The following is a 13,015-nucleotide window of genomic DNA, read 5'->3' on the forward strand; positions in this document are numbered from 1 at the left end:
ATCTTTTCTTTAACAGTCCTTCCTGTTTCTTGTTATAGTTAACCGTTCAGCCATATTTATTAATTTATACAAATTAATTAATTTCTTTCAATGATTTTTCACTTTATTTACAGAGTGGTTCAGCTTTAGCCGAATGGGCGCTAATTCAAGATAGATATCGAGCACAGAACACTAGTAGGGTTTTTGCCCAGCATTTAGGTTGCTCTATCGAATCTTCATATAAACTAGTAGATTGCTTAAGAAGGCATCGCAGTTTCCTTGAAATAGGAAATGCAAATGATTTTTCGGTTAGCTTTTTCTTTTTTTTTATTTTATTTAATAGTAATTGAAAATCGGTTTATTGTCAGTGACAAATAACAATTATAGAATTTATATTACTGGTGAACTTTTGTTTTATAATTTTGGAGATATTTTTAATAACTTGTATTTTAGAAGGTTTAACCTAAGAATAAGTGGAACGACATTGGTTCCCTGGATCAATTTTTTTTTTGCTAAACTTTTCTGTATACTGAAATCAGTCTTGAATTTTTAAAAATGTTTGATTTTGCTACTTTTAATGACAATAATAACTTACATATAATCTTTTTGATTACAGCCCCAAGTAGGTATGTTTCCTTGGAGTCCTGTAATGGATCTAAATTTTACTGTACCTGGTGATTCATGGTACGAAGGCTGGAAACAAGAGAACTGGTTTTTTACTAATTTCACTCCTGAAGTTCAGATTAAACGAGGAGAATTTAATAGAGGTTTAGCTTATATGACGAGCGTTACAACTCAGGAGGCTGCAATGCTTATATGTAATTAATATGTTTATGTATTTAAGATTAGATTTTAATTTATTTTTTGATTTCTTATTGGGATGAAACCCCATGCAAATAGGCTTAAGTTTTACAGGATACATATGATAAATAATACATACAAAGAAAAAGTAAATAAAATAAAAGGAAGCTAACGAAAATTGTTCTTTCTATTATGAAATATTGAAGACCTTAAATATTTGTATACCATAATCATAAAAATAATAACACTAACAACAATAATAAAGAAGTAATAATGTAATTCTTCTACAACAACAGAATTGATGTAAAAAGAAAATATGCACAAATTTTGTAGACTACATTATTTGAGGCCTTCAATATTTTATAATAGTGAGAACAATTTTAGTTTGCTTGCTTCTTATTTTATTTTTTTACATTTTGTTTTAGTTTTATGTATTATTTATCCATACATATCATGTTAAACTCTTTTTTGTATGCGGGGTTTTACCCCAAAAACAAATTTAAAATTTATATGTGCTCGTATATGTATTTCTCAGACTGGTGTGTGGGATAAAATAGAATCTATACAGTAAATGTGGAACAAGCGTCTTAGGATATATTGAAATATCCTACAATAACTTGTGTTCAAATTTCTCTCCTCTTACAATTTATTACTCATTCATAAACTTTCCCTTAACCAATTGCGTTTTGCCTGCACATTTAGTTGTCCTTCAATAATTAGATGATGGTAGTAGGTCTGCTATAAACTAAGTCCTGTTATAACTGAATTTGCTTCGTTATGTTTGCTATCCCCTTCCACACACCAGACTTCCACATCAACCCTGTAAATAAGATTTCAAGGTATCCTTGAAACATTTCCTGAATTTTTTTTTTATACTGAAGTTTTTAGTTTAGTGTAATTCATTAAATCAATTTTGAGATATTGTCAAAAAACTTAATATTCTATTCTGTAAAATCACATTTTCCTTTAACCCACTTTACTCAGTACTTTTCATATATATAGGATCCATTCCATATATTCAGATCCATTTGTGTATTCAGCTAAAATGTGTATATTTGTTTCAGCATCAAATGAGACCTTAAAACCTTATTATGAAGTAGATGAAAGTTGGTTCGATCAGAAGGTAAATGAAATGGTTTTCAGATATAACTATACAATAAACAGAGATGGTATTTTTAGAGCTATCAAATATAGATACACTTACTGGCCGGATCCCACAAATAATACTCATATAAGGGAACAATATATTGATGTAAGTATTGATTTAGAGATATTTCCTCTTATATTTCTTATCATATAGGCTTCTTATCATAAACTAACAGTTTATATGTTATTTAGCTCATGTCAGATTTCATTTACCGAGCTCCCACTGATCAGATAATTAAATTATTAGTAGACAAGGATGTTCCTGTATACTTTTATGTAATGAATACAACAATTGAAGCTTTACTATTACCCGAATGGAGGAAAGCACCGCATAACATTGAACATTTATTGCTCACAGGTGCTCCATTTATGGATGTCGGTGAGTTGCAATTGTTATTTTCAATTGATTAGCGTTTATTTTTTATTGATTGATATATTTTATTTTTAATTAATTTTATTTTTTGTTTTTAAAGAATTTTTTCCATCAAAACTAAGATTGGACCGAAATATGTGGACGGATAACGATAGAAACATGAGTCACTTTTTAATGAAAGCTTACACAAATTTCGCTCGTTTTGGGTAAATTTACATATTTGTTTATTCAAATATTGAAGAAAAAATTATTAGGTAGTAATATAAATAAGCTCTGGGTTCACATATTTTTACTCAAATACGCTTTTTGATAGTAAGAGTAATAAACAGAGTATATGTTCATCAGTAATTATGTGAGTTATGCCCTAAAAATAGAAGAGCACTTATTTGAAGTCCATAAGAATAAAAATTAATGAATGAATTAACGTTAGCCCGATGCTGGAATTTTATTCGTAAGACATAATTTTTGTCCCCGAGTTGATGAAGAATATCAATAAATTGGGCCAAGAGAGATGAAGTAAGAAGATGCATTAAGTATACTTAAAAACTTATTTTTACAGAAATCCAACATTATCTCAGATATTGGGGATTCATTTTGAAGTTGCCACAAAAGGATGTCTTAAATATTTAAATCTGAATACAACATATAACTCAAGTGTCTTGTTGAATTATCGTCAGACAGAATCTGCATTTTGGACATGGTATCTGCCAACAGTAATTGGCATAATCGTACCTACATATCCTCCTTTTACTGAGGTTAGTACATTGAACATATTTTATTAATATTTGTAATTAAAATTGAACTTTTATGTTTAAATAACAGAAAACTATAATTTATTTCGAAAGACGGATTACAAAAATCTATTATTTCATTTTTTGTTTCTTTTTTTTTAATTATATTAAAAAATGTATGTTATAGTTTTGGTGGGAACCAAAGGAACCATTACAGATTGCTTTTTGGTCCATGTCTGGAACGTGTTTATTGCTAATTGTGATTGTGGTCATATTTTGTATACTGTGGAGAAACGCAAAGAGGTAATTAAAATGTTCGTAAGTTTTTATTGTTTAATATCAATCATCTAGTAGCAGCATTCTAACTTAGAATGGTTGTGGACTAAAAAGATTTAACCATGAAGAAAAGTTATTGATAAATTAGGGAGGGAGAGGATAAGGTTTCAATGCATGATTTATTTGGGTGCTAAAACATTAAATAGTATATGAGGAGGAGGTTCAAGTGCCACTAATCAATAATTAATATAAATTTAATTATGTCATCAGTTGCACAAATTTTTCTTTAAAAACTCGATGCGAACATTTACTCGACTTTCTACTGTTGCTGTTCTTAAGCTCTCACATGGTTCTAACATATAAATTTTTTGAATTCCTAATTTTAAAACGTATGTTTAATTCTTTCTGTTGTAACATCATCCAGATTGTACAATTAACTGCACATTACACTAAAAAGACAATTTTAACCTTCATCAGAATGCCTTAAAATATATGAAGATATTATTACGTAATGAATATTCTTAGGGGTGTATGGTTAGGAAGCGTTAATTAAGTGTAAGATCCCCAGTTCGAATTCTGCATGTAACTACTTCATATTTGTTAGAAAAAATGTTAATAGTTGAGTGAGTATGTGCATTCGTTCCCGTCCACAATTAATTTGGATGTAGAAGCCCACCGGGAAAATAGGAGACAAAAATTAAATAAATTAAGTCACAATTAGTAGACATTTTCGAAAAAATAAGTAAAATAAAATTGAAAATATATTTTATAAAGTGGTAAATTTTGATCTCTAATTTAAAATCAGGTTCTCTGGGAGAGGTGCAAATCAAAATTTAGTTTCTTTTTTGAGATTTTAGGGTTTTGAGAGATATTTTGTAAATATAGACTCTCAGTACTTTTTCTTTCTCACTCTTTGGGTTTTTTTTTTTTTTTTTTTTTTGCCTAGCCTCTTAGTATTGCATGATGAAAATGTTCTTTAAAAGATATGAAAAATCTTTCCTGGATAAAAAACTACATTTTACGCTTCGGTCATCTTCGGTCGTTCACAAATCGTGTATATTATTATTATTTTTTTTTTTTTTTTTTTTTTTTTTTTTTTTTTTTTTTTTTTTTTGGCGCATTAACAGCTGAGGTTATTAGCGCCCGGAGCTTTTTCCAGTACACTGCCAGCCTCCGGACAGTGTTCTCTCGTTACAGACAACACTGTCCATCACCAGACAGTGAGCTGTAAGAAGCTCCTAGGAAGAGAAAATCTAAGGGTCAGCTACTGGATTCGAACCCAGGACCTCCGCGTGGGAGTCCAGTATGCTAACCTCATAGCTAATCCCTTCCCTCCGTGTATATTATTATAATTACTTTCTATTCGCGTTTTGCCGTTAGATTAATTTTAAATTTGCCTTTCTTTTACCAGCCTAATAGTGCGAAATTTTGTGATTAATTTGCCTTTTACACAATTTTCTCAAATAGGCCTTGTTTATCAACTCTTTACATAGAAGATAGTTTGGATGTAGATCTCAAAAGTAAAGAATCACATCATTTAGAAAAGTAGGTTTAGAAAAAGAAGCGATGAGAAGATTATTTGATTTATTCTTTAAAATTACTTACGTTTTTATTTTATAAGTTCAAAGTATTTTGTTAATATTACTCTAGATGTACTGTGTTTATATCCACTTTATTGTACAGTTAATTTAAATTATAACATTCAGATTATATTTCATGCTTTCTTTGCCGAAAGTGATTTAAAACATGAGGTAAGTAATTTTAAAATAATCAGTTTTTTAAAACACCTATTTGTTGAAAGAAAAAAAATAAGCTTAATTCCCGTGGGAAGAAGTGAGCTGCTTATTTCTTAAAGAGTTCACAACGCAGCTTCCAATTATTTATAGTCGCGTCAAAGAGCCACAAAGAACTTGTAAATCGCATTGGATTTTACTTTACATGCTCCCTCTAATCAAACAAAAAAAATTAATTGTTTTTAAATACTTCATGTAATTTCAAGAAAAGTTAGCATTGTGTGTTGAAAACTCTTCTTTGTTTGAATTATCTTATTATTATTATTATTATTATTATGTAACTGCTTTTTTGGGAGGATTACTCTTCTCCAGTATTATTCTTAATTATTTTGCAGACAAAGCGATCGTTTTTATGGAACGGACTTACTGATGATGGGAGGACCGGAGGAGACAGGACCAGACGGGATAGAGAACAAGACCCAGTCAGCAGCGAACATTTACGAATATCGGGACGTGCCGGCAAAATTGAAGGGATCACCGATTCCAAACTCTCGGAAAGCAACATCAACACCGGCGTCACTGAGATCTAGTAGTTCATCGTTAAAAGATACTGTAGTATCAGCACCAAATGGCCGGCCAAAAACTCCACCAACCAAACGACCACTTTCCCGACGTATCACAGCTGACCCTCCAATGACGGCTGTTTAATTGACTTGACAAAGGAAAAAGTGAACAAAGTTATCCACCAAGACGTGTGTTCATCCTGCTACCCATCTCTGTAAGTTTGTATCTGTGATTGATTGTACAGTTAAATCACTTTTTAAAGTTATTTCTTTATTTTATTTTTTAGCTAGTTCTTACCATTATTTTATATACGTGCAATTTATTAGTGTTCATTTACTATCACTTTGTACATAAATAATGTAATTTAGCCTAACTTAACAAAGCATTCCCTTGATAAAACTAGAATAATTGTTGAAGTTTGTACAAAAAAATGGTAAGGATTTTTGAAATTTTGAATTTAAATTGTGCCAATTCCATCCTCCATGTTTAAAAACAGCCAACAAAATTAAATTTAGTGTTTTAGAAGAAAAAAAAAAAGTTTGTAAATAGATATTTATTAATTTTGTAAATATATTTTTTTTATAGAGTATGATTGGGCATCTTTTTGTGTAAAAAAAATACATTATTGCTCATTTTCTTTAAAAGTACAAACAAATCAAAATATTGTTATTAATAGTTTGTTTTAAGTTAGTAGTAATTAGCTTTCCACAAATTTAAGTAATAATAATAAAAAAAAAATACTGATTTCTAAATTTTTTTAATACTATAATTAATGATTTTTAAATGAATTTATTTTATAAATAAAATTAAGATTTTATTTTGGATGTTTTCTTTGAAATTTATTATAACAAACATGTACTCTTGATTCCAAAGAAAATATCTTCATTGACCAGTTCGTAACAGGTCAAATATTAAGAATTTTTTGAGTGATATTACATTTACCTTGTTTGTTACAAAGAAGGTTTTGTTTATTTGCTGCTTGCTCGATTCACTGTTATTTGACCGGTTTTGGATGTTCATGAAGCAGTTTGGAGAAAGCCATTTATTCTGAGTATTAGAACAAAGGAAAAATTCACATTTTATTACAATAACCAGTTTGAAGAAAATTGCATGATCAGAAGGGTGAATATCTTCATCTTCTTTTTGCCGTACGTACATCTCTTCTACTGAAATAAATACCTCCTTTGTTGGAAATAGTTTCACAAAGATTATCTAATAAACTAATCTTGTTTCTCTCAAAAGTTCTTCTCTTCGCCGATTAGTTGTGGATTTTTGGGTACAATGTTCCATTGCTCATGTATCAAATTAAAAAATTTTGTCAAAACAATAAGGCCACAAGGCAAGGCCTTTGGCGATGAAAATCCTAATTCCTGGTGCCAAAGATGAGAACTCTAGGTATTTCACATTTTGGTAGTATCTACATATATTAAACAAGTTGTCTTTTTTGTCGGAAATGATGTTTATGTAAATCATTTCCAAGAAAATGTCGGTTTCTTTGGTTAATCCTTCGTAGGACGCGTTTATTGTGTCCCTGACCGTTTAGGATTTTTAACAATTATTAGATATATTAGTTTGGTGTACATGTGTTTCCGTCTCACACTGCGCTTGAGTCAGCAAACTGATTATCTACTTCTGAGAATAGAGGGAAGTCAGAAATTGTTTACGCAAACAATAAACAAGCCAGGTACGACTGATAAAATCAAAGAAATTATCCAGTTCTGCGGACATAACCACATTTTTAACAAATTGACGGAATAATTTCATTGATGGTTTAAAACTCCATCTCAGAATCTTCTATTTTAATGACATTGCAGACAGCTTTCAACATTCTTATTTAAAGCTGGCTTTATTTATTTTTGTTCCACATTTGCTGGAGAACTTTTATTTATTACTAGTAATTCTTTCGAGGATTTAAAAGGAGGTTCTGATTTTTTCTGAGTACATTTCAATCAACGGCCTTCGTAAAATTTTGTACATAGTTAATGGAAAGATATTTCTTGAATCAGACGATAATAATAAATATTTTTTTAGGAAAGGGATTAGCGTATACTGGATTCTAACGCGGAGATCCCGGGCTCGAATCCAGCTACCCTCAGATTTTCTCATCCGAGGAGCTTCTTGTATCTCACTGTTCGGAGATGGATAAATGAAATTAAAACAAGAAAAAACAAACAAAAAACATTAAATATTATATTTTTCTTATTTACAAAGATAAGATTATTTTTATTTTAATTTTTGCTTTAAATTTATAATTAAAGCGAAATTTTCAAAAAGAAAATTGACATTACCATTCTAGTTAATATACAATATTAATTTAAAAATTTAAAATAATTCAAATCACATAATTTACAAATCTAATAAACAATTAGTGACTAACGGTATGATCATTGAAAATTCATCTTTAAAAAAATACAAATCAATATTCACATATATTTTTTCTTTTTTTCTGGAACACCTTCAAGTTCGTCCATTAGATTCGCTAAATCATTATCATCAACATCATCGTCCATTTGACTGAAAAAGCTCATAATTGTAGTTTGTGATTTACCCTAGAACGAAAATAATAATTATTAAGCTAGAAGTCAAGCTAAACATTTTTTTTTTTAACCGTACTAATAGCTTTGTCTAGCCAAAAACATTCATTATCTCTATTGTTAAGATTTTAAACATAACCTGCCACACAGGATGTCAATTATTGTGTAAATAAAATATCCGCTTGAAAACCCTTGCCAAAAAACAAATAAAAAAAGAGAATTCATTTCTATTCTTGCATGCTGTATTCATGTATAAAATAAAAACCAAAGTTCATTTAATTAATGCAGGGAACTGAAGATTCATGACTAGCAAAGAAATACGATGATTTTTCATTTGTTAGTTGATTTCTCTTTATGCATTTATACAACTTCCTAATTTGTGAGGATTCCATTGCGATTTATATATTTCTTTACAGGTATTGTTACAAAGCAAAGAATCGCTGTGATCTGTATAATAATCTTGTGTAAAGACACAACTTTCTCTTACAATTGCAATAATATGTCAGTAATCGAAATTTACTTTCAGTGGTTAAGACAGACTTTCCAACGAATGTTTTCTAATACCCCTTTGTCTCAATTCAATGAAGAGCCACTAAAACAAAAATAGTTATTTAAATGGTTGTTTCCGTCCAGTTTTTCGAGAAGTCCATTGGGGATACTTCGATGGGAAAAAATAAAATCGTGGTTGTGTTTGAGAATATCCAGACTTAGATGCAATCTCGGTGTTTGGCGATTGAATTAGTACAACTATGCAGGTAAATTTGTATGCAAATTAGAAGAAATACACATGTAAGCAACGGAGATCTAATAAGAACTAGATTTTGGATTCAATGAGCTTTAAGTGTACATTACAGATAATAAGAGATTTGAAAATAGTTTCTTCTTACCAACATAATGGTAAAATAAGCCTCTTGGCCGGTACCTTTGGGGGAACAGGACCCGCCACTTGTCTCAATATTACAAAGTAAATATTTACTTTAGAAATCGAACACTTTTGGGAGCAATAAATTTTTGTAATGTTGGCCTAAAAATATGTCAATAAACATTACCTGGGCTGTAACATTGCTCACATTGATTTCACTATCCTTGCTTAGACCTGCTTGGTTCAGTACATTTAGCTTAGATTGAACTAAAGGCCACAGCTGGTCGTCTGCTGTACGTTTGGCCAAGAGATAATGCACTAATACACTGCCCTTCTGGCCAATTCTATGAGCTCTATCTTCGGCTTGAATTAATTCCTAGTTAAAACAAATGATCGGATCGCAATATCTGAATTTTTATCTTTTCAATCATCCTTTACTAAACGTTTTAATTGAAACACGCAAATTACTAACCCCAGGATTCCAAAAAAGTTCAGCAAAGACAACTAACTGAGCTGCAGTCAATGTAACACCGGTGTTGGCGGCTGTGATGGAGAGTACAGCAACTCTAAATTTCTCTTCTTCTTGGAATTGGTCACAAACACTTTTACGGTCTTCAGAACTAACGCTTCCATCAATTCTAATATAACTAAAAAGGTAAAATGAAGTTTTACTTTGAATATTAGTATAAAAGTAGGCAATTTTTGCGGCGACTTACTAAGTTTTGGAATTTTCCAATAAATCACAAACTGCATCGAGTACTTCTCTGTGATGTGCAAACAACAGGAACTTTCTTCCTTGTTCTAGAAGTTGTTCTACATGTTCACTACAAAATAGAAATTCAAACAAAAATAAGCCTTTGTTCGTATTGTTTTAATATTTTTCAAACAATGACTCCTATCCTATTTTACAAAAATATAAGTTTAAAGATAAAGCTGTGATGCTGATGAGGTTTGGTTGAAAAAATATATGTGCATTCACACTGACTAAAATGATTACCCCAAAACCAAAAGAGGTAAGGAATTCTTTAAGTTTAAGCAAATCCAATAACAAAAAAAAAAAAAAAAATTAAAATCAAGAAATTTAAAAGCAATTATTTACCATATTGCTCTTATTTTTACTCTTCCAGTTTCACTAAAATAGGCTAAAAGTGTACTCCTTCTTTCTGTTCCCTTTACACCCACCTCCACTAATTTCTTTTCAAATGCTTTCAATGTCTTGTTTTTTGAATCAATAAGTTCAGGGCTCAAAGTAATAACCTGTCTGAAACATAATAAAGACTTGACTTCAATTTACAGCTAATGAATTCCGAAGTTTTAAGATCTGTCATTCACTATTTCAAGAATCTGGTTTACCGGAAACATGCATTTCATCATTCCAAAAATATTTTAAGGAAGTGTGGAAGAAAAGTTAATTTACATAATGCGAAAAATCTGAGAGAGAATAAATTTATAATTTGATATCCAATTCCTCAGGGCTAAAAACTGAATCACAGAGTGAATATAAGGCAATTCTCACCTGATTTTCGCAGGTAGTTGTTCCAAAACATTACATTTCAATCGCCTAATCATGACCATTTCATCAAGTATAATTTTTAATTCCTCTAGATGCGAGGAGCCATTGAAATTCCATCCAAATTTGTCGTGCTTTCCTTCACAATATCTCACACCAAATTCGATCCTTTAAAACATATAATTTATTTATAAAAAACGAGTACTCTCATCTGCCTTTGCTAGCTAGTGATAATGAATGTTATTTTGAAAACAGGCGAACAGATTGAAACAGTAGACAAAGATGATTAAGTAAAACTTTGTAGTTACATGTCTTTGAAAAGCAACGGATTTACAGCTTTAATCTGACAAAATAGTTCTGCTGGCCTTGAAAGTGCAGGAGTTCCACTCAGCAGTATGCAACGTTTACATTTTTTAACAATTTCCAAAGCAGCCTTGGTTCGTATTGTTTTAATATTTTTCAAACAATGACTCTCATCCTATTTAAAAAAATATATACATAAGTTTAAAGATAAAGCTGAGGTGCTGATGAGGTTTGGTTGAAAAAATGTATATGCATTCACACTTACTAAAATGATTACCCCAAAACCAAAAGAGGTAATGAATTCTTTAAGTTTTCCCATCAGATCATAAGATATTATTAATACTTTTACATTTTTTTCTACATAATCTTTGCGATGTTCTTGTACGTAAATGGAATAACTTGGAATTTTAGGTAAATATCGCAGTATTTCTTCTTCCCATTGGTACCTAGAAGCAAATTTTGTCTCAATTAGATTTAATCTACAAATAACAAATATACATGATTTGCTTCATCATACTCTTATGATAATAGGGTTAATAAATAATGACCTTCATTCAGTTTTAAAATCAATTTTTGAAACTTTCAAAATGAGCCCATTGTGATTGGACTGTAACACTGTGGAGAAGCGTTCTATGTTTGTAAATATCCCAGTCAAAGTTTGCTTATTGCTTACCATATCATCTGTGTAGCACATTGTTAGAGCGAATGTAAGGATTATCTACAGACTCGCCAATCCGTGCTGGTGCATAATCAATTAGGTACTACTTCTGCAGTCGTCCCTAATTTTGTACTGTAAGTTAAGCGTATGAATGGATTGAGTAGCCACTAAGGTCCCAAAAGCGGTGACCAATCCATTCCCCTTATAAGGAGTTATTTATCACTATCCGTTGCAGGCAGTGTCTCTATTAAAAATAATGAAAATATCAACAGATTTACCTCATAGAAGAAGGGCATACTATAAGTAAAGGCCAATCATTTATGTAATAATCCGCAATTCCAAGAGCCTGAAGAGTTTTTCCAAGTCCCATATCATCAGCTATTAAACACCTTCCTCCCTTTGATACACCAAACCTAATACAAATCAAGTTTTAAACAAAGCTGAACGAGGAAACAAAGGGAGACTGCAAAAAATAAAAAAAAGAAGCTTACTGAACTCCTTCCTTTTGGAATGGGAACAAACTATTAAGTAATGTAGACTCAATTTTGGAAATATCCATATTTCTGTAGTCTTGGGGTTTTTGTTTCTGATCCATAAAATTCTAAACAAAAATGAATAGTATTAATATTTAAATAAAAAGAAAGATCTTATTGCTGGATATAAATGTACCTGTAATACTGCTTTCGGTAGATTTCCTATAATGACATTTGGAGAGAGAGGAGCAGTAACTTCTTTAAATTTGTTATACTGTTCTAAAGGAAAAGACCAAACTTTCTTTTTTGGATCTGAAAAAAATATGAGTTAATACTATAAATTGCGAAGAATATCTAGTAATTTTTGAACTGTTTTTTAATAATTTGATTCATATCTCGTTAGTTTTAATCTATGAACAGCTAGCGCCTTGTTCTCTTACCATATTCCTTGCCAGGTATAGTTTTAAACAGATCAAGTAGCTCCTTATTATATCCAATTTGCACCACAAAGCGATCCCTTGAAATCAAGGAGCAAGTTCCTGTCATTGGTTCAACTATAACATTCCAAGTCTTTTCATTTACCTGGAAATTTGGTTTCTGAGGAAGAGTGCTCACATTATTACTTAAATTTTCACTAGCACTAGAATTATTTGGCTTATGAAACGATGAAATCGGAGGTTTAGAGGTTCGCCGATGATATGGTGGTCTTTTAATAGAAAAAAGACTAGACTTATGAGCACTAGAAACGTTTTTCTCCTGGTTTGAAACAACACCAGATGCTGCTACTCCGTGGGCGCTTGAAGCACTTATCTGCTGTTTTAATTTTTCATTACGTCTTTCTAATGCTAATCTACGATTTTCTTCTATTCTTTTTTTCTGCTCCGGAGTTAATGAGCTAGCCATGTCATACCTTTAATTTGCTGTCTAACACCTCTAAAGAGCACCACATTTATTTTTAAGTTACTCGAGCACTAATCCATATTTTACATTGCATCCGTTAAATTGTTTGTTTATAACCTGTATATTCGTAATCTGCACTACTGAAAGGTTACATCCATACTATAACCTGACT

The 13,015-nt window shown here is 30.8% G+C and overlaps 2 protein-coding genes across 5 annotated transcripts in view; one reads left to right on the forward strand and one right to left on the reverse strand.

Annotated features, from left to right (window-relative positions):
* Window positions 1-6,098, forward strand: part of Gli (carboxyl ester lipase-like protein Gli) — a 33,450-nt gene extending 27,352 nt beyond the window's left edge. The window contains exons 6-14 of one of the 3 annotated variants that reach the window (XM_074136584.1): window positions 114-287; window positions 596-797; window positions 1,845-2,032; window positions 2,119-2,305; window positions 2,400-2,505; window positions 2,859-3,054; window positions 3,218-3,333; window positions 5,042-5,057; window positions 5,435-6,098. In XM_074136584.1, coding sequence (XP_073992685.1) covers window positions 114-287; window positions 596-797; window positions 1,845-2,032; window positions 2,119-2,305; window positions 2,400-2,505; window positions 2,859-3,054; window positions 3,218-3,333; window positions 5,042-5,057; window positions 5,435-5,629 — 1,380 coding nt within the window. In that variant the 3' untranslated portion in view covers window positions 5,630-6,098. Of the gene's footprint in view, window positions 1-113; window positions 288-595; window positions 798-1,844; window positions 2,033-2,118; window positions 2,306-2,399; window positions 2,506-2,858; window positions 3,055-3,217; window positions 3,345-5,041; window positions 5,058-5,434 lie in introns of all 3 variants that reach the window. The other 2 variants (XM_074136585.1, XM_074136583.1) reach the window with 2 other exon arrangements.
* A 1,681-nt stretch (window positions 6,099-7,779) lies between these two features.
* On the reverse strand, window positions 7,780-13,006 carry Marcal1 (SWI/SNF-related matrix-associated actin-dependent regulator of chromatin subfamily A-like protein 1). Of its 2 annotated transcripts, XM_074136586.1 has the most exons (12): window positions 12,384-13,006; window positions 12,140-12,255; window positions 11,962-12,071; window positions 11,749-11,883; window positions 11,078-11,258; window positions 10,818-10,987; window positions 10,516-10,677; window positions 10,099-10,260; window positions 9,716-9,823; window positions 9,472-9,646; window positions 9,187-9,375; window positions 7,780-8,152 (listed from the first exon to the last, which is right to left on the reverse strand). In XM_074136586.1, the coding sequence occupies exons 1-12, from the start codon at window positions 12,844-12,846 to the stop codon at window positions 8,027-8,029; spliced, it is 2,097 nt and encodes a 698-aa protein (XP_073992687.1). In that variant the 5' UTR covers window positions 12,847-13,006; the 3' UTR covers window positions 7,780-8,026. The 2 variants fall into 2 exon arrangements, with proteins under 2 accessions (XP_073992687.1, XP_073992688.1); XM_074136587.1 differs by lacking the exon at window positions 9,187-9,375.
* Between the last annotated feature and the right edge of the window lie 9 nt (window positions 13,007-13,015).

The sequence above is a fragment of the Rhodnius prolixus genome, unplaced genomic scaffold (genome assembly GCF_049639745.1).
Source record: "Rhodnius prolixus isolate KJV_2025 unplaced genomic scaffold, Rpr scaffold_5, whole genome shotgun sequence".
NCBI lineage: Eukaryota > Metazoa > Arthropoda > Insecta > Hemiptera > Reduviidae > Rhodnius > Rhodnius prolixus.